This window comes from Symphalangus syndactylus, chromosome 2 (assembly GCF_028878055.3).
Source record: "Symphalangus syndactylus isolate Jambi chromosome 2, NHGRI_mSymSyn1-v2.1_pri, whole genome shotgun sequence".
In the NCBI taxonomy this organism is placed as follows: domain Eukaryota; kingdom Metazoa; phylum Chordata; class Mammalia; order Primates; family Hylobatidae; genus Symphalangus; species Symphalangus syndactylus.
Window position 1 is genome coordinate 79,476,552 of NC_072424.2, and position 22,431 is coordinate 79,498,982.

The 22,431-nt window shown below is 32.8% G+C and overlaps 1 protein-coding gene across 10 annotated transcripts in view; it reads left to right on the plus strand.

The window, feature by feature from the left end:
* GRIK2 (glutamate ionotropic receptor kainate type subunit 2) overlaps positions 1 to 22,431 on the plus strand; it is a 677,547-nt gene that overhangs the window by 214,811 nt on the left and 440,305 nt on the right. For all 10 annotated transcript variants that reach the window (XM_055259892.2, XM_055259897.2, XM_055259905.2 and 7 more), the window contains one exon: positions 18,171 to 18,338. In XM_055259892.2, the coding sequence (XP_055115867.1) occupies positions 18,171 to 18,338 (168 nt within the window). The remainder of the gene's footprint in view (positions 1 to 18,170; positions 18,339 to 22,431) is intronic.

Consider the following 22,431-nt stretch of genomic DNA (forward strand, 5'->3'; position numbering starts at 1 on the left):
GCGTAGAAATTTGGAGAAATGACAAGAACAATAGAGTAAAATGGGAAGGATTTACCCTTGCTAATGATTTACCCTTGCTAATGATTTTTGGAATCTTACATAATTAGTGAATGAAACAATTTCATTGATTTTGACACCTATCTTTTGGCTGGATATCATCCTATGACAGATAAATTGTTACTATTTTCATTCCTTAAATCTATTTATATTTTTTACCACCTCTCAACACAATGCATATGTTGTGGCTGAAATACAAAGGAAAGGCTTGATGCTTATGTTCAGAAGGCCTGAATTTAAGTCCTGGCTATATTGCATCCCTGCTGTGTGATCTTAAACAAGTTACTTAATTTCTGTGAATGAGACTTGATTACTCATCTGAAAAATGGATCAGTACTGATACTTTCCTTACGCAGTGGTGAATTCATGCATGCTTATGGAAACTGTTAATTACCAAGTGCTTTGGATTCATTAGTTCTTCTGTATTCTCTTTCTTACTTTCCTCCTTCTCTTTCTTTTTCTTTCCTTTTTTTCTTCATCTTCTTTCCAATATCTGTCCATATTAACGCAGGTATTTAAAATAAAATAAAGTTTAATAATTATATCTATCCATATTAATGCAGGTATTTAAAATAAAAATAAAGCTTAAATAATTATATTTTAAATTGCTACATGTTGGATGTGATTTTAAAAATCTTTAACTACCCTGGACCCAGGAGGTGGAGGTGGCAGTGAGCCGAGATCATGCCATTGCACTCCAGCCTAGGTGACAAGAATGAAACTCCGTCTCAAAAAAACAAACACTTTAACTACATTTTTTCCTTTTATGTAGATATTTAGAAAGTGACTATATACTTTGAGTGATTACCTTGGTAGAGGCTCAAATCAGTGTTATTTCTTTTTAATCATTTTTTTCTAACCGTGAATAAAAGCCATAGAGAATTACTTTGTAGAGAGCAACTGATTAACATAATAATATCACAGGAATATAATTACTGGATTATTTCAAATACATTTCTGTTTCTAGAAAGTAGAGCTCACTTCCTATTCTTGGATAAGATGTGGCATTAACAAGAAAGGCAGTAGGCTGACAGAAATCCATAGTTATGATTTTTGCTGTTCAGTACAAGGTCAATGGTTAATTAAGTCACCACCAGTGGAAATTTGATCACAGATGAGGTCTTCAACTTTGCCCATATTACTGGGCTCTCACTGGATGACTCAGCTAAGTCATTATATTAACTTTGCTTCCTCCAGACAGGTACATGACTCAAACTGGACTGACAGGGGACTTAGCTTGTGGTGCTGTAATATTACTTTCTAGAGACTGTGATTATCCATTTCAGAAAATACACATTCTTCTCAGAAATAGCGTCTAATTTTAAACATGTCGTTTGTTATGAAAATTAATCACCTAATGTCATAGACAGATTAGATTGGCAAGGGTCTTATGGGTACCTTTATTCACTGATCTGTTAAATAATGACATCATTTATTTCCATGAATATTGGAATCATTGAGTATCTTTCATGTGCTCAGCATTGTGCTGGGCGCTGGAGTTAGGTAGAACAGCATGAGCCTTCTTTCTCTTGAGTCCTTTAAGCTCCTCAGATCACAGCTAGGTAAACTAAAGCCAAGAACATTTAACTAACTTTCTTAAACTTCAATTGGCTAATAATAGCGGAACCAGGACTAGAACCCCAGACTCTGAGCCACCTCCTTGTTAAGCACTTATAAGTAAGATGACTTTTAATTTTTCTTGTGAGTTCATGTAAGTATGGTATACTATGCTTAGACACCTTGTATTTGTATTAGCACTTAAATATATAAAATGCAAACAAAAGTTACCAGAGAAAACTCAGGTGGATTTAGATGCAATCAGTGTACTTAACATCCCAAGCCTTTTCCTGCATTAGAGGAAAAATGGCTTTGTTTAAGTTTGTACTGTTTTCTCAGTATCTTTATTCCATGAATCTGTCCATAAATAACCTTTTCTAGCTTTTCTCTGAGGTGTACTTTGTGCCACGTTTTCTGTGTCACAAACAGGTATGTGAGAAGAAAAACAAATGGTGCTTTTACTCAAATTAGGAATATGAGATATTTGTTGTCCTCTGATAAAATCTAAATACATATTCATGACATCCTACAAATGTAGTGGAAATTCCATCTCTGCCTCTAGGCTGCCTTCAACTAGGTCACACTAGGCAGATAAGGATATATGTTGGCTCTTACATGTCTATTGGGAGAAATCCATTTTTGAAAGTTGGGTTGGGAAACCGTTTCGGTTGTGGCTTATGTGTATTTATAGTGCTTGCATTTACTCTTTTGCTGTTCCCCTGTGTGAGGCGTTATATGGGTTCATTTTGACAGGATTGGATGAGGCACAATGTTTTAACCTCTTTTTTCTTGTAATTATGTAAACATGTACACTGTACACAGTGACCTGGGAATGATGATCAGAACATCTGTTATAATAACTGAAACGGTGAATGAGAGTAGATTTTGAATTGTAAAGCAATAAAAGTCACTCTTCTGATCTGTGGCTTTATGCAAATGCAAATGTTTGAAAATGCTGCTGAAACGTGTTATTCTTTAACTTACCAGAGGTAGAAAGAGAGCTTGCTTTTTATTGTTCTCACATGGGTGCTCCCAGCTAGGGAGTTATTTGTCTTTCTTGGAATCAATTAAGTTAACCTTTACAGCAATTTGTTTAGTAGTTTAAGTATTCTAGAAGCTACAGAAAAGTGTCTAATTTAAAGTAGCTGATAATGTCAGGATAACCTCGTGCTAGCAAGACATATTTCAGAGTAGTTCTTTGGTATGCAATCAGCATCACCTACGTAGGCTCTTAGTAAATTTTGGATTAAGGAACCAAGAGCCTTTGGGTAAAAATTAATAAAATAAATGTTACTTTCATCATTCTTTTCCCAAAATGAATGATTAGTTGAAGACCCTACCTAGGGGCAGATCATGAACTCACCTTGCAGAGGAAACTTTGCCCATTCTTCTGATTCCATGCAAACCCTCTTCACCACACCAAGATTACCTTTCGCAGGAGAATTATCATTGTCTTTCCCAGTACCAGCTTGGCTGCAAGCAGAGGACATTTTAAAAGATTATTTTAAAATTATTTAAAAATTTAAAGTTACTTAAAATTACTGGTTAGTACTTGGTTATACAAATAATGTAGCAATTTTTTTCAATAGAAAACTGAAGTATAAAAAATGAAGTGATTTGCCTAAGGCCACTCAGCAGAAAGGCTGAACTGGACTGTGAACCCAAGCCAACTGACTCCAAGAGCCCTTATCTTTAGCCACTATACAATATTTCCTATTTTATTAGCCATATATTCTGAATATTTTTCCACGTCAATAAATATAAATTTAACCATGCATTTTAACGATTGCACAGTATTCCTCTGGTGGTTTACAATGCTATTGTAGAACCACCTCCCAGGTGATATACATTTAGATTGTTTCAATTGTATTTCATAATTAAAAATAGTTCTTCTATGAATATAATTGAACACATGTAATTTCTAGCAAAATTTGTCTAATTCTTCAATAGCTATGAAATTTGCCTTTCTTACTAATAGAAATATACAAAATTGCTTGCTAAAAGACTATTCCTTGACACTACATATCATTATAATTATATTAATGCAAAAAACACTTATTGAGCACCTACTATGTTACACTCAGTTAAGAGCTGCACATTCAACATGGAGTAAATGCACAAGAGGTTATAGACTAATAATTCTCACTAACGGATTTTAGAACAAATGCTTTAAAACCTTTGCTTGATTATAGATACGCAGTTCACTTCTCAGGGGATGTTTAGGAGTATTATCATTTTTAATGGAAATCTCTCATAGAGGTGTGTGTGTGTGTCTCACTCTCCACCCTGAACACACAAAGTCCCATAGTCTACAGTTGGGTCATTTCATTTGATCTTGAGACATTTGCTTAAGCTATGTCTACACAAAGTCAATGTAAACATTTTGGTCAGTGACCTACTGCTTTGTTTGATAGTGTCACACCACTATATCGTTTTCTGGTCTACTTTCACTCTGGATTAACTAGCAGGTTTTTAAAGCTTTCTTCAGACTGCGTTTATATGAGTCCTTGTGGGTATGCATCAGTTTGCATGCAAACTCATATATGTACATTATTTCAGCATTCGATCTCTACTGGATTAGCCACATTATCTGCAATTCGAATTTCCACAATCAGTTTTTGAGTGAGATGTTTAGAAAAGAAAAGTTACTAAACTTTAACTCTTTATTTATACATTTACAGTTTCCCTGGACAATTTTCTACAATATTTTCTTTCCACACCTGCTTTGGGTTCTTTCAGTTTTTCAATTTCACAGGAAAAAAATACCTATTACTGTATGTTGAAACTAGTTGTAAAGAGTAAGAATTTTTAAAATAAATTCTAGTTAGCATTAGATATATAATCCTCTATTCCACAGACTGTTCTAATTATAAAAATAACTCATGTTACCTAGCAAATACCTGAGGCTTTCTGGATTTCTGGAAGGAACACAGTGTGATCTCCATGATTCTCTTAGTTGCCTGCAAAAGGAAAATAATGGCCATTAGATCAATTTCTACAACATTTTAATATTATGTCGATACAAAAATATGGCTTTAAAATTTCATTTTGTTTTAATACATGAAACACTCTCATATTTCTTCTCCATATTAATGAGATTCTCCAAACATTTATTAAAAACTCACACTACATGTGAGGCACCAAGTTAAGTCCAATAAGTCAAAGAAGAGTAAGCCATCAAAGAGTTTTCAGAGGAACCATGTATGGTAATAGAAGGTTATACCCTTGGCGCTGTCAGAAGTAGTAGAAAAAAGGAATGAAAAAGAAAGATGGTGTGAGAGGGAGCTTGAAATCTATATGAGGAATAGATAGATATTTGTAGAGAAGTAGGCTTCTTGAAGGAGAAGATGAGGTGTTATTAATGTAATATTAATGTTAATATTTTAGCAATCTCAAGATAATACTATAGTTTTAAAAAGGGGGAAACCAAAAGTAATTTTAAGAATTTTAAGAAACTTTGCCAGAAAATGTAGAAGTAAACAGTTGTTTTACTCTTCTTTTTTCCTTCATTTAAAACAAAATAAAAAAATAAACACACAAAAATATACATTTATATATAATAGTAAATATTCCACCTCAGAGCATTAAAATATTGTTTAAAGAAACTGCAAAGTAAATAGGTAAGAAGAAATGAAGGACCTATCTTAAAGTTGTAGTCCATATAAATAATAGATATTGTTTTGTATATAATATCAAATTACATATGTAGATTGCTTTATAAATAACAGTATTAAATTAATTTGCATTTTTATAAAATATTAACTTGCTAGCCATTAAATTACTATTTCTGGATTAAAACTCTAGAATGTTTAATACATTCATTTTAACCTCATGATATCTAAATCATCTTTCTAAACTCAAAACATATTTGCATCTATATTTTATTGATTGAATTTCATAATATTTTGGCAGATGATTTCTCACATCAATGTATTTTTTGCAAAAGAGAGTTAAGTGTCCCATATTTGCAAAAGACTGGCATTTAACCAGATCTGAAATTCAGAATCAGTATTCCTCCACAATTTACTGTGCAGTTCTTAAGGCAGTTTTAGAATCATTAAAGTGTTATAAATCTCTGATATTCAGATCATTTCACCTGATCCCTTCATTTTGCAGAAGAGATAATGGAGGTCTGGGGAGTGAAGAGTCTTGCTCATCCAGTCACTTTTTGCCTTTTCTTTTCATTTGGTTGACTATTTTCTTTTAAATAAGTGTGGTTAAGCACATACTTTTTACCTTCAAATAGTTGGTATTATTTATAAAGTTTATGTGATAATTATGTGACTACCTTTCCTGTTATCTCAGTTTGATCAGTTCTATTTATATCTTGATACTATTCAAGCGTCTGCCTTCCCAATCAGTATGCATGCCTTCTAGGTTGTTAATTGCTAACATTTAAGTAGCCATTTCCCAATTTTCTTCTCAGTGTGTAGTGCCTCTACTTTAAAATTAATATGATTTGCATGTGTATTTTGAGGTCCTTCCTTGGATTTTAATGGTCCATTTATAGAAAGAAAAATGAACACTTATTTTCCATCCACTACTGAAAAATATGTTGGAAAGTGTAGGAGCTTTGTCAAGTAAAAGCTTATTTATTTTTAAAATAAGAAAGCACATTTACATGCCAGAAAACAACCAATCTTTGCCTAATGGGGCTATTACATTATTTCCTGCAACTTGATTTCAGTTTATATACTGACTTCTATCTCATATTCTTTATTATGGACTGTATCAGCAACTTCTTTTTTTCAAATGCCCAGGACAAGTCTGAGCTGAATTGAATATGATAGATGTAGGAAGATGTATGCAAGTGGAACTTTAACGTCTTCTGTAGTTGAGGAACTGCAAAGAGTACTAGAACTTTGAAAATTCCAGGACATTCTGCAGACAAAATTTTCACTGGTTACATATTTGTATAGTTTTTATTTCACCGGAAATATTGACAAAGTGCTAATATGTATGCTTTGATGAGATAGCAACACTGAAAAAGGTTATTGTCATTAGAAATAAGGTTGAAAGTACAGGAGCCAGTCTTTTTAGTAAATTAAAAATACCTGTTGTTTCATGGCTCAAATGACTCAAAAGCAAGTAGGAAGGGTGGGAGATATTTTTCAGCATGAAGTGGAGACCAGACACTCCTCCTCGCCTGGAAAATGAGTACATTACGCTATATACTTTCCACATAATCACCTTTTAGGAAGCTGTCACCTACTTATTTTTCCATGGTGTGTCCGCAGGTCACATGTGTACGTGTTTTGTTTTCGTTTTCACTTTTTAACCAGCATACATTTAGGCACTCACCAACTTCACACAAAATTAATTTCAAATTGTTATAGTTTATATGGACATAAAACTCTTAGAATTTGTTCAAAGAAACAGAAAGTATTTACCACTTAGAAGGAGGAAAGTTATTGAGAAAATAGCCAGAAGTTGAGGATAAAGAGTGGCAATATTACCCAGCAAGAAGCCATATAGAATAGCAATTAAAAGATGGGGCTTGGACTGAGGTCCCTCGTGTGCTAATCCAGCATCCATCACTTGCCAACTGTGTAAGTGACGTTAGGAAGACACTGAGGATGCTAGACCTGTTTCATGGTCTTGCTAAAGCAGAATTCAATAAGCTCAGTGAAGCACGTTCTTTGGACTAAGAATTAGTCTACCTTGCAGGACTGAAACATAAAGAAAAACAAGTCTTAGACTCAGTAATTTGGACAACTTAAATATCATTATTATATTCAGACTTAAAATATAAATTTTATTTGATGGGAAATAGATTAATGTGAGTCAAATAAACTTTGATGACTTTTTATTAATGTTTGTAAAATACTTTACACAGTGCCTGATATAGCGTATGATGTCAATAAATGTTGACTGTTAGGAACTTTCATTCTTCAGTGAGATTGAGCTTAGGTGTAAACATGTTTCATACTTATTTAAATTTCTTTAGCTTCAAATTGCAGGAGTTTGCATTATCATGTTTGAAAGGGGTCTGGAACAGTGAGCACATAAAGCAGAGACACAATTAGTTCAGTGCAGTTAGGACCAGTGAGGAATGTTTTCCCAGAAAAGGTGACGATTTCAAAAGCTCACAATGAGAGATAAATTTACAGACCTATGTGTTAATGTGTGTGTGTGTGTGTGTGTATATAGGTACGTAGGTCAGTTAGAAGAAGCTGGGCTCCTGGGCAGATGAGCCCTGTTTGGAAAGCAATGGAGGCATTTGATTTTGGTTCATTCAGGTAAAGGTAAGTGGTTTAATATGGCTGTATGACTGGGGAAGTGGGAGTGGTAAGAAAAGAGTTTGGAAAGGAAGGTAGAAGACAAATTATGAAAAACTTTGTAAATAGTATTAAGCTTAAAGATTAGTCATTGAAAGATTTTAGGAAGTTGAATAATAAGATCAATGTTTCACGTTATAAAAATGACTTTGATTGTAGTAGATATAAACTACTGAAAAAAGCTAGAATAGGTGCAAATATCCATGAAAAATCCAGTGGAGATGCACTGTTGTGGTGTGGAAGACAGCACTTCTGGACTTAGTCGAGCATATGAAAAGGTTTACAGTGACATTCCTGTAGAAATGATGGGAATCTATGAACTGTTAGCTAGAATAATTAAGAAGACCATTACCTAGTTTAACAATAGGGACAGACTCCAGTGGGGTATCTATGAGGTTATGGTCTAAAGCTTTGCTTGGTCTTTAACTCTTTCTGGCTTATCATTTTTATCACTGACTTAGATATAAAAGCAAAACTGAAATTGACCTAAAGGCAGAAGGTAAAGAAACACATTTCACATACCTTTGTAATATTAGTAAATTGCTTTGATACATTAGATGTTGAATAAATTAATAATAACAGTTGATGATAGAATTAGGCCCCAAGTGGTTTTAATTAGAAAATTAAACCAACTGTAAGTAGATGATATTAATCAGGGATACTTGTAAAAAAATTTTTAAAAAGTACATCACAAACATAAACTTTTTAAACAATAAGCTTAAGATGAATGAGCAGTGTGATACTGTACTGTTAAAAAAATCCACTATTAATTTTATCTGTTAATACATTAACTTATGGAGCTGGCCACTCTCATAATTTGCTTTGCTTGGATACACTTGGAGTATAACATTGAACTGTGGGTGCACTGGGCTGTGTTCAGAAAAAAAAAAACAACAAAACTAGAAAAACGAAAGGATCAGATTAGTCATGTGACAAACAGTTAAACAATTTCAAAGTGTTAGGCTAGATGAAAGAAATGCAGTAGGAAGATGAAATCTGTTTTCAAATTCTGGAAGATAATCATGTGAAAGTTGGGATTAAATGTATCTCAATAAAAATATATGATTAAAAACTTTAGGAAAACAGGCAATGGATTAATATATGGCAGAAGTTTGTGCTGGAGCTCTCCAGAGAGGTGAGGGACTGCTTCAGATGATAAGTTTGTCATTCCTGGAGGCCAATGTGTAGTAATAAAGGCAATCTATGTATCTGAATGATGGGTAGACCTGATGATTTATTGATTGTATGATTCTTAGACTCCATCTTTTACACTCAGGATAATAGTGCAATTTTAGTGCATAGTACATGTAAATATTTGCAGGTTAATTTAATGGTCATTTTGAGAAGTCTGTTAAAAATATGCATTAAGAACAAAATGAGTATTGGGGTTTTATTTCTTCTTGTCCATTTTCTTTTACCCCCAAACTTTTATTTTGAATTTTTAAACATACAGGAAAGTTCAAACAATAGTATAATAAACACTCATAAGCACTTTGATTAAACAATTGCTAATATTTTTCCAGGTTTTGTTTATGATACTTCTTTCATACCTAAAGACTTGATCTCCTAAGAGTCAGGATATTTTCTTATATAACCACTATATCATTATTTTGCCTAAGGAGAAAAAAATAATACCCTAATGTCATTTAATATCCAGGGCATGTCATTTAATAGCCAAAGGCCAATGTAACGTTGTCCTTTGGCATTATATTGTATAAAAATTAAAGAAGCTTGATGATTTAGTCCTTTAGATAATGATTTGTACAAAATTAAAATGGAGAGGAACCTTTTGCAATTGTTTAGACAGGAAATAAGATTAGTACAACATTTGATGGAGAAAATCAACATATCTTTTGGGAGGATAACAGATGGTGTGCCATTTAGAACATCAGTTTCTTTATTAAATTGAAGTCTATAAAACACAGATTGTACTCGCTTTAAGGTAAGACCTATTTGAAAAGTCTCAGAGGTTAGATGTGATGTTGGTTGGTACATCCATCATGGGTTTATGAGTCATACACTCCTCAGTAGTAGTTACAATTGATTTAAAAGAGAAAGGCATTGACTAGGCTTTAGCAGTTGACTAATAAATCTTTTATTTCAAGTCTTGAGTAGTGATGTTCTTTTGTGAGTCAGAGACTGTGATGTGAAAAGTTTCAGCACTGAGTGTTCTGTGTAAACCAGGGATCACTTGACATTTGGTTTCCTATATCTACAAAACAAAGGAGGGCAATTGTGCCCATGGAAAAGAAAGGTATTCTCTCCTTTTTTTCTTCTTTTAACAAGCCTTTTATAGTGAAGAGAGCTGTTAACTTTTAATATAAGCTTGGAAAAAGAATTGCGGGCATTTTGTGGTTTGATATAGAGGTTATGTGAGATATGATGGCCCTTCCTGAATTAAGAAATAAAACAATGATAAAGCTGTAAGAATGATTTTCTTAGATGATGTTTTGAATCTAAAAAGTTCAAGGTAAGTATGAGAAAGCAGTACATTTTGCTTGTGTTGTATGGAGAATAAGGAATTAGATGATAACTACATAGGAGTCTCTAGATTCTTGAAAATGTGAAATTGGTTGAATTTTGGTGTAAGTCTAGAAAGAGCACAGAATTATCAATTACTAAGATGCTTCTTTAAGATCATATAGGTCTTATGTGTCCTTTATTATTCTGAGAGATATTTTATCCATCGAACATGATTTATGAACTCTTAGGAGAGCAATTCTCTCTTCATGGATCACATGCTTATGAAATACTATGTAAAATCCTGACACTTTATAATAAAAAGAAGAATTATAGGAGCAAGCAGTTTTATAGAAGATTCCCAGTGCAAAATGGATATTATTTTTTCAAGTCATCAGAAAGAAAAACGTCTTGTTTAAAATCATGTGAACAATTATCCTTTTGCAGGTTCATGAACAGGTGGAAAAAATGCTTTGCCATTCAATTTTATAATAGCAATTTTAAAATCAAAGGTGTTCTTTTAAAATTATAAAAATCAGCTGAGTTCTTCCTCAGAGAATCAAATATACAGAGCCTTATATTTCACTTTACAAAGAAAATACATAAAATATATATGTCCCTGATTTCCTGCCCATCTTCACATCTGCAGATTACAGATAATTGCTTCTTGCTGGAGTGAATAAGGTGTCCTCCTCCCCTAGGCTTAGCCTATTTGCCATGCTTTGGATTTGATCCTCTCTTGCTCCTGAGACGCCTGACTCCATCACTAATGCCTTCTCTTTTCTACCTTTTAGATTTCTCTTGCTGTTGGTTCTTTCCTTCTGCATATAAATATGTTAAGTCTTTCTCATTATGAATGAAGCAAAGGCACAAACACCCTGAGATTTTATCTTCACCTTTCACTGTCCTGTTTTCTGCTACTCTTTAATATTCTAGCTTCATTTTGAAGAATATTCATTTTTTTAAATAACAAGATTAACATATGTCCATTGTTAGCTATTTAAATTATACAAATAAGCAAAAAATCAGAAAATCAAAATCAAATGCCTATCATCTAAAATGAACCAAGGTTAATATATTGTTATGCATAAGGGCATATTATAAGTACTTGTAAAGCATTTTGTCATCAAATTCCTTCTATAGAATAATTTTAAAATGGCTAACTATGTAGTATTTTATTAAGTATATCTACCGTAGTTTCTGTAAAAAGTCTTTTACCATTGTATACTTAGAAAATTTTGAATCATTGTGTTCTTATAAATAAAGAAGTGAACATCCTTGCAGCTAAATCAGTGACATTTTCCTTAAGTTTCCATCCCGTAAGTAGAATTAGTGCTTTCAAGTGTGTGATATTTTTAAAGCTTGATAGATTTAAAAAAGGACTTCAATAAAGTTTGTGTTGATTTATTTTTCTGTTCAACTGTGCTGTTTCTTACACCTCAGTACATTTGATTCATAAAGATTCTGTCTCATTGTTTTAATTAACCTTTCCCTTTTCCTGTTTTTGAGCATTTTCTTACATTTAGTGGTTATTTGCATTTATTATTTATGAATATTATCTACTTATGTTCTTTGACAATTTTTCTGCTGGAGTTGTGTTTTCAATAGCTAGTTCTTTTTATTTAATGTATTATTTTCTTGTAAAATGTATTATGATATTTAATATACCTTTCATATATTTTCATATTTGTCTTTCTTTAGTTATGTTTGATGCATAGATATTTTTCAAATATTGAAGCTACATTTAGTAATATTGCCTTTATTTTTACTGCTTTTGTTATCAAACTTAGAAAGGCCTTAGCACTTTTATACAATTGTTTTTTAAAGTAAAATTGTATTAAAGAATGATCTACGTAAAGTGCACACACGATACAAGTAAAGTTCTAGTAATACGTATCCAAGCACTCAGATTAAGAAACAGATCATCACCAGCATCCCAAAAGCACATCATGCTCTCTTCTTATTACTATTCCCACCACTAACATTTTTTGAACTTTTTGAACAATGAAATCATGCAGCAGTATTCTTTTGTGTCTGGCTTCTTTCACTCAATCATTTGTTTGTGAGATTCATCTCATGTTGTTGCATGTAGTTCTTTATTGATGCAGGTCTTCCATGTTGTTATGAATATTCTTGCACATATGCTTTGATGAACTTATGTGCAGATTTCTGTTTATCCGCTATCCCAGACTGAAATTTCTGTGTCACAGAGTTTGTATATTTTCAGTGGTAGAAGATTCAGACACTTGATTTTCAATGTTGATTGAGCCAATTTGTCTTTTTAATTTTAGCCATACTGGTGTATATAGAATTGTTTCGAAGTGTGGTTTAAATTTTCATTTTCCATAATACCATGAAATTGATCATTTTTTTATGTACATTGTCCATTTCATGTTTTGGGGAATGCTTGTTCAAATTTTCTACCCATATTTCTATTGGTTTGACTGCCATTTTCTTTTTTTGTAGATTTTTTAAAAGAGAAGTCTTTTCTGCCTCTCTCACACACACACACGTGAAACTATCTACTAAATGTGTGTATATATGTGTGAATCCACTAATTCTACTTATAGGATATAAAGAAAATGTCATATATATATATGTGTGTGTATATATATATGTGTGTGTGTGTGTTTTGTCCTCATTTGTTTGTGGCACACACATACATGTGCGTGTGTCTGTTGAGTGTGTGTCTTGTGTGTGTCTTTGATTAGGAAGTGCTTAATTTTAAGAAAGTCTAATATGTCACATTTTTACCTTTATAAGCATCACTTTTTGTTTTCTTTTAAAACATCTTTTCTTAGCTTTTTTTGAACAACTTTATTTTTAATATCACATTTCAATGTATGATTGAAATAATTTCTATATAATTATCTACTTAATCCAGAAATATTTATTGAAAATACAATCCTTTTTTATTAGAACTGCAGTATTATCACTTTAATATTGTTGTCTATATAAATGGAAAACTGTTTATGGATTGTGTGTTCTACTTATCTATTTTTCTCTTAATTTTTTATCAGATACTATTTCATTATTTGTTTAGTCTTTGTCCTAGAATTCAAAGTGCATTCTTGAATTACTATGTTCAGTTATTTCTGAACATAGGATTTCTCCAAATACTGCTAAAACATTAAAATCCTTTAATTCTATTTATGCAGTTTTTGCTTTTTAAATTATACTTACCATACACTTTAATTCTAAACATAAACTTCATCAGTCATTCCTATTCTTTCTTTTTATAGTCCAAATTTATTAATTTTCACCCATGTGTTTATATTTTCTCTTATACTTCACATGTTTAAGCCATGTAGTAGCTTCCACTGTAATCAATAATCTGCCTATAGAACTTGATTTAGTTAGTATTTGTTTTAGTGGAGGCTTGTTGGTGATAAATCCTTTCAATTTTGGTATTTTCATTGATATGGTCAAACATATTTGGCAAAACACATTTGTATCTCTTCTCTATATGTTACGAAATGAAAATAAATACTAAAGAAGAGTGGATATTGTAGACATTTTATTTTATCTTTTTCCTGACCTTAATGGAACTTCCTCCTCTTATATATAACATTTACTGTTCATTCATGATTTTTATCTTAATAAAGTCGCATTATTTTATTGTTTTCCAAAAAAGTATTTTTAAATAAAAATAATTATCAATTGCATTTATACTATCTAGTGTGGTGAATCTACTTTTTTCTTCTTGGAACAATTACTAAGTTGGATGATAGTAAGACTTTCCAAATTTTTAAATAGAATTAAAAAGTTCTTTCTCCTCAATAGTTTGTAACACCAATCTAGCTTTATTTGGAAACCAATTCTTTACTAGATTTTTTTCATCTCCTTCCACATATAAGGGGTAATAAGCTATTCATGATTTATCTCTTTTCTTCAGTTAATGTTGTTGGGTGGTTATATTTTGTCTTAAAAGGTTGTGTTATCTGGATGTTTTTGTTTATTACAAAATTTTAAACTCTGGCTTGGATTAATAAAATATAACTATTTATTTTTTAATTTAAGGTAGAAAATGGGTTATCCTAAGGAAATAAAAAGATTTCTTTAAACATTCAAACTTGTGATAAATATGTAAACTTAAAGTGGTATTTGAATTATTATTTTAAAGATTGATAAAGAATAAGAAAGTTTTAATTCACTATCATCAAATATTGATTCAATATTATAACTGGGTAAAATATTGATCCAATATTATAAAATATGATCTTTATTGCATACTTTTATTACATAGAAACTACCATTTTGAACTGAAAACAGTAGAAGATTCAGTTTTTTATTTTATTTGCCAATAAGAAACCACTTAAGGCTGGCATTTCTATAATTGCCTCTTTATTCCTACTTAACTTTACAAGTACCTTACAATTAGTTAACTATTTTTCTGTTTCATATATAAGATCTTACATTTTTAGTTACATCTTATTAAGTCATCTTATCTCACATTTTAGGAAGTTCCGTATATTTTGCCTGACTGAAATTTTGCAGAAAACTACTAGTTTGTAGTGGAAAAGGCAAGGGTTTTGAAGTCAGGCATGAGCAGATTCTACTGGTGGCTCTGTCACTTGATAGCTATGTGATCTTTGACCAAAGGGGTAATTCCTGTAAAATAATGCTATTTTGGATGACTTTGAAGGTTCATTGTGACCTCATATACTTGTTGAGTGCTTACTCTGTGACAGCCACTCTAAATGTTTTGTACGTGCTAACATTTATTCTTTATTACAATTCTATGCAGTAACCTCCTTTGTCATTCTTTTTTCAGAGATGAGGCAGCTCACACTGAGGTTTTAAGCAACTGCCCAAAATTATACAGATAGCAATTGGCAAATCCAGAATGTAAACGCAGTCTAGCTCCAAATGTTATATGTAAGTGTAGAGAGTAAAGAAGAATACCACTGTTCTTCTCCACATACACAGAAAGAATCTAGGTTGGTTCTTTATACCCATTAGACACATATAATTATTATCCTTTTGCTTAACATAAGTCACCAAAGACTTCAAATATATTGAATGCCATTTCACAAGTTGATTGTTTTAGTAAGTACACCCTCAAATTGGTTAAAATCCAGAATAAGAGAAATATTTCAAATGAATATGGTATCAAATAATATTTTTTTAATTTTATTATTATTATACTTTAAGTTTTAGGGTACATGTGCACAATGTGCAGGTTTGTTACATATGTATACATGTGCCATGTTGGCGTGCTGCACCCATTAACTCGACATTTAGCATTAGGTATATCTCCTAATGCTATCCCTCCCCCCTACCCCACCCCACAACAGTCCCTGGAGTGTGATGTTCCCCTTCCTGTGTCCATGTGTTCTCATTGTTCAATTCCCACCTATGAGTGAGAACATGTGGTGTTTGGCTTTTTGTCCTTGCGATAGTTTGCTGAGAATGATGGTTTCCAGTTTCATCCATGTTCCTGCAAAGGACATGAGCTCATCATTTTTTATGGCTGCATAGTATTCCATGGTGTATATGTGCCACATTTTCTTAATCCAGTCTATCATTGTTGGACATTTGGGTTGGTTCCAAGTCTTTGCTATTGTGAATAGTGCCGCAGTAAACATACATGTGCATGTGTCTTTATAGCAGCATGATTTATAATCCTTTGGGTATATACCCAGTAATGGGATGGCTGGGTCAAATGGTATTTCTAGTTCTAGATCCCTGAGGAATCGCCACACTGACTTCCACAATGCTTGAACTAGTTTACAGTCCCACCAACAGTGTGAAATTGTTCCTATTTCTCCACATCCTCTCCAGCACCTGTTGTTTCCTGACTTTTTAATGATGGCCATTCTAACTGGTGTGAGATGGTATCTCATTGTGGTTTTGATTTGCATTTCTCTGATGGCCAGTGATGATGAGCATTTTTTCATGTGTGTTTTGGCTGCATAAATGTCTTCTTTTGAGAAGTGTCTGCTCATATCCTTGGCCCACTTTTTGATGGGGTTGTTTGTTACATGTTAGACCTAAAACTGTAAAAACATTAGAAGAAAACCTAGGCAATACCATTCAGGACATAGGCATGGGCAAGGACTTCATGTCTAAAACACCAAAAGCAATGGCAACAAAAGCCAAAATTGACAAATGGGCTCTTATTAAACTAAAGAGTTTCTGCACAGCAAAAGAAACTACCATCAGAGTGAACAGGCAACCTACAGAATGGGAGAAAATTTTCGCAACCTACTCATCCGACAAAGGGCTAATATCCAGAATCTACAATGAACTCAAACAAATTTACAAGGAAAAATCAAATAATATTTTTTATCTTGTTCCTGAATATAAATTTGCCTCACCCCTCTAGTCTATTCTGAGTCCTAATTCCTCATAGTTAGAGGAATTGTTACAACATTACGACTTCTTACTAATTTATAATAGGTAGTTTGCTAATAGTATAGTCACCTGACATTCATGTGTCAAAATATCTTTGATGAGGTATGAATTGCTAGATGTGGAATGGCTTATTCAAGACAGTTTAATTTATGAATGACTGTACTGGGAGTACATAGTGTGAAATTTGAAAGGAAGAAAGATAAATGTTCTGTGTTTTGAAAGTACTAGTTTCCTAAGGACAGAGGTTGGAGGGGATTAGGAATCAGGTGCTCCACCTTTTATTTCATTCTCCAAACCAACAATGATTCTTTTGGAGGCAAAGGCCTCAGTTGGGTCACTCCCACCTAATGAGAGATCAATGACATTAGAGAGAAGGAAGGCTGTGACAAGAGTGAGGGAACTGGAATGAGACAGAGCTGGTGGAAGGTCACAAATTGAAGGGACATATTTTAAAATTATACTCTACATTTTATGGCCAAAATTATATACTACAGTTTTATTCATTGATTAAAGGAGTTGCATTGTTTTGGAGAGGCCTCCTTCATAAATGTCAAGTGTCTTCTTAAAAGGGACTTAGAATAAAATAACTAGCAAAATGCTAACTCTCTTTTCTCGCAAGTAAGATGCTGAAATTTGCGAATAATTTGGGCTTTTAACACAGTAAATGCAGGTGGCTCACTCCTGTAAATCTCAACAATTTGGGAGGCCAAGGCAGGCAGATCGCTTGAGCCCAGGAGTTTGAGACTAGCCCGGGCAATATAGTGAAACCCCGACTATGCAAAAAATACAAAAATTAGCTGGAAATGATGGCTTACGCCTGTAGTCTCAAGTACTTGGGAGGCTAAGGTATGAGGATCACCTGAGCCCAAGGAGGTCAAGGCTGCAGTGGGCTGTGATCGCTCCTCTGCACTCCAACCTGGGCAAGTGAGTGACTGTCTTAAAAAAGAAAAAAAAAAATGTGCAAAAGAATTTTGATTTCTGAATGGAGATGACATTTAACACATTTTTTTTTCAATGCTTAATTTTATAGTATATATCAATGAAGAGGATTGATTATTCTGGAACTGTTTACAAATTCTGGGGGGATAAATTTCAGTACTTAAGTCAAGACCTCTCTATACCTAGGCCCTAAAATAAGTAATAACTAATGAAAAAAAGTCCAAATCATATTTGTATCATGTTAAATTTTGGCAGCAATATTAAGGCAATTTTACCAGTATGGCTGTGGCTAAAAGAGAATATCCCAAAGTTCATAAAGTAAGCACAAACCCCATGTACTTAAATCTCTCTCTCTCTCTCTCTCTCTCTCTCTCACACACACACACACACACACACACACACACACACACAAATGCACTTGCACTTATATAAAAGTACAGAAAACTTCTGATATTTTCTTTGTCTTGTAAAAATTATGTTTATTCTTGTGAAATTTATGATTATTCTCTTTCTTTTTGCCAGGTGGTATTTTTGAATATGTGGAATCTGGCCCAATGGGAGCTGAGGAACTTGCATTCAGATTTGCTGTGAACACAATTAACAGAAACAGAACATTGCTACCCAATACTACCCTTACCTATGACACCCAGAAGATAAATCTTTATGATAGTTTTGAAGCATCCAAGAAAGGTAATTGATAGATTTTTAACATCTTTGTTTCCTGGAATTCAAATTTCTAGGTATTCTTAAGAGACTTTTTTATTTTTCAGCATACAGTTAATAAGTTGTTAGGAATATTTGCATGCAAAGATTTATTTTCAAAATGCATATAAATTTTGTCAGAGAAGATAAAGTGGTATAATTCCTATTGCAAAAAATCTGCTTATAACATGAAATACAATTACATCTGTTAGTGAAATTGTTTTTTTCTATTGATCCTTCCATCTTATTATTGAAGCATTCCTATTTTTAAGGACCCACAAAAATAAAATTTATATGAGTGGATTTTACCAATTTTTCAATCCATTCTTGCATGTTTATTTGCATTATCTGTCAATCCCATTATATTATTACTGTGGTCTCAATTTATTGGCTACCTTGAAAGTTATGTGGTTCTATGTGACTTCAAAATGTCAGCATATATTGAAACTTAATTGGAAAATTTTAAACAACCATTAGTTTATGTATATTCCATGCTCATATTTTAACCATCTAATATTTCTTTTTGTAACTGAAAATAAATGGCTGATTATGTAAAAACTGAATTATATAAGGACATAATTAGAATACTTTATGAATTTTATTTTTGTGTTGTAACTGTTTTAAATGCCAAAAATATAGAAAAAAATTAAAAAGAAAAATAATTTGGTGGAATAAAAATTTAATATTTATATATGAAGGAAGGCAATAGAGAAAACTATTATTAAAGCATTTATTTTAACCAGACAGCTGTCAGTAGTAAATGTGTTTGAGAGGTGTTTCTATAGTCTTATGTGGGTGATCTTTTCTTATATAGGTAGGTAATCTTATAGTAGGTGATCTTTTCTTTTGCATAGTTAGCATTTATGTAATAGGAATTAAATTTTATTATAAAGATTTTTCTCAAAGGAAAAGGCTTACAAAGTGTTTGTTCTAACATTATATTTTAAAACAATGTTTGCCTTTCTGTAATGCTAATATGGTTTTACTCTAGCTACCTTATATTGGCGGAAACGTACATAATTATTTATAACTCCAGGTTAGTGCAAATTGTTTAAGCTCATTAATATTAATGGTAGCTGACAAGGTACAGTATTTCTCGAGATGAAAGTATCCTTCTTTTCCCCCAGCAGCTAAGTAGTGTTTATCAAAGCCATATTTTGCATGCCCTTTGAATTCATATCTTTATGAATACAAATAAGTTTCCACATTTCAGAACTATGTCAGGTGATGAAAGGTTTTGAAGACTGAGAAAAAGGTTAAGGGTAACTGTGAAATATTATATTTGTCATCATAATTGCAAAATAAATCATTAATTCAAGACTATTACATTTGATTAGTAGCATAGTTCACGATTGTTTCCATTAGGAAGAAGAAGTTCTGCCTCTAATAAAGGCATTTTGATCAAAGAATATGGAGTATGAGTGCAGTATAGATAAAATATTAGTAGATTTCTTAATGGCGATTTCAAATGAACAGCATAAAAAAAACACAGGTTCGGATGTTCTCACAACAAACAGAGTACTATCCTGGGAATGGCCTAGCAAAATTATGAATTGATAAACTCATGTGGTTTGACCAAAATATTATAAGAAATTTACAAGCTTTGTTACCCAATAAAAACTCCCTGGGAATCAAATCCGTCATTTCACTTTGGCTTGAAGCTAGGAAAAACTCAAATAAGTATATGAGTAACTTTCTTCGTGAATGTCATGGTTTGGATTTTATCTTCTGAATCTCTTGTTTGTTGAGTTATTACTGCTTGGAGGACACAGCAATACATAAAAACATAATATAACAGAGCCAATATGTTTTTTTAACTTTATCAAGAAATGTATATATTGATAATATTGTTAATGATTAATTATAAAATAACTTTAGATATTTTAAAAATGTAATTATTTATCCAATGCAAGAAAATAATAAGAAATGAGATGTTACCTTTTGACATTTTATCTAATTTTTTTCTGTTATAGTTTTAATAGGTAATATTGTTCTGCTCAATTAATAAATACTTTGATGTATTAGAGCTTGAATTATTGTTTGAATCATATATTTTAAAATAACTCTTCTGATAACTGAAAGCTCTAATCTTGCTTGAAACACACTTAGAAACATTCTAAATAACCTAATTCAGTGTTTTTAGCTTTTCTTGGTTTGTGATTTGTCACAAACGTAGTGAAGGAAGATCATTTATCTCCAATATATATGAATTAAAATCTCATGTTGAGTGAAAAATTCTAAAGTCTAGGCACCATTTATACTAATTTAGAATTCCATGTGTTATTTAAAAAGTAAGAATCCATGTATTTAAAAACAATTTATTTAGATCATATTGATTTTTTAAGAATGTTTAACAAGTGTTCTTTCTGACAATAATTTACTTAATTATTAAATATTTCCATGCTTAACTATAATATTATATTTTATGCAGAAAACTGAGGGAAAATAGCAGAAATTTTCACACAGTAGAATTATAAACTCCATTGTGGAGGAATTGAGTCTGAACACCTAATTTATGCCTACAGCTCAATAACAATCCTTCTCTGTCCTTTAAATATTTGCAGTGATGGGCAAACCATTGCCTCTTGGGGAAGACTATTTCATTTTTGAACATGGTTTATTATTATTTTTTTTTTGACACACAGTTTTGGTCTGGCACCCAGGTAGGCCAGCGGCGGCACCATCATGGCTCACTGCAACCTCAATGTCCCGGGCTCAAGTGATCCTCCCACCTCAGCCTGCCAAGTAGCTAGAACTATAGGCACACAGCACCATGCCTAGCTGAATTTTTTTTTGTTTCTTTTTGTTTGTTTGTTTTTGTTTTAGTAGAGAGGAGGTCTCACTGTGTTGCCCAGGAAGGTCTCGAATTCCTGGTCTCAAGCGATCTTCCTGCATTGGCCTCCCAAAGTCCTGGGATTACAGGTGTGAACCATGGCATGAGGCCATATTTAGAATTAAAAATAATAGCCAGGTGTGGTGGCTCATGCTTGTAATCCCAGCACTTTGGGAGGCCGAGGCGGGTGGATCACGAGGTCAGGAGATCGAGATCATCCTGGCTAACACGGTGAAACCCTGTCTCTATTAAAAATACAAAAAATTACCCAGGCTTGGTGGCACATGCCTGTAGTCCCAGCTACTTGGGAGGCTGAGGCAGGAGAATCGCTTGAACCAGGGAGGCAAAGGTCGCAGTGAGCCGAGATCGCACCACTGCGCTCAAGCCTGGGCGACAGACTGAGACTCTATCTCAACAAAGTAAATAATAAATAAATAATAATAAGGTGGGTAAAAATTCAGGGGAAGCTTCTATTTTTTTTTCTAATTCCCCTTTGCCCATCAAGTGAAACAAACTTAAGCTTCTGTCACATGCCAGGTCTTCAAATATTTAAAAATAATTTTTGTGTTCCCAATAATAACTCACTTTCTAGGCCCAAGCTCGCTATTTGTGTCAGTGTGCCTTATAGAAAGTTCAGGTCATGGCACAGTCTATTTTAATTTGAATACCCTCTAGTTTGTTCATGCCTGTCTTAATTACTGTGGTTATTATTGATATGAATAAAATTTTCTGTGAGTAAATACAAACTTTAAAAAATAGAATAATGGAAAACACTTACAGCATCCAAAAGCCAAATATATAAAGATGACTGAGTACTTTTTTAATGACTTTGCTGTTTTTCTACTCAGTGAGACTGATCCATATGAAATCACTCTAAAAGAGCTATAGCAGGTTTTGTGTGGCTGAGTGTTTGCATAACCTGACCTGTATCATCAGATGTGTGGAAACATTCATCTGTGTGTGAGCATAGCTAATTGCACGAGTAAAGGGGGAACCACGTGGCTTTTGATTAAGAAATGGAAAATGTAAAAACTGTTCAGTGAATTTGAGAATCTGCACTATTCCCTCATTCCCCTCATATAAACTAGTCTTCGAAAACAAGCACTGCCCCCTAAATTAAAAAATATTCATCCTCTCTCTCCTTCCCTGTCTCCCTCCCCTGACATTATTTATAGAATTATTTGAACTTTGAGCTGCAGGGTGAGTTAATTCCCTTGTAACAAATGGAAAATGTTCAGAGTCAGACAA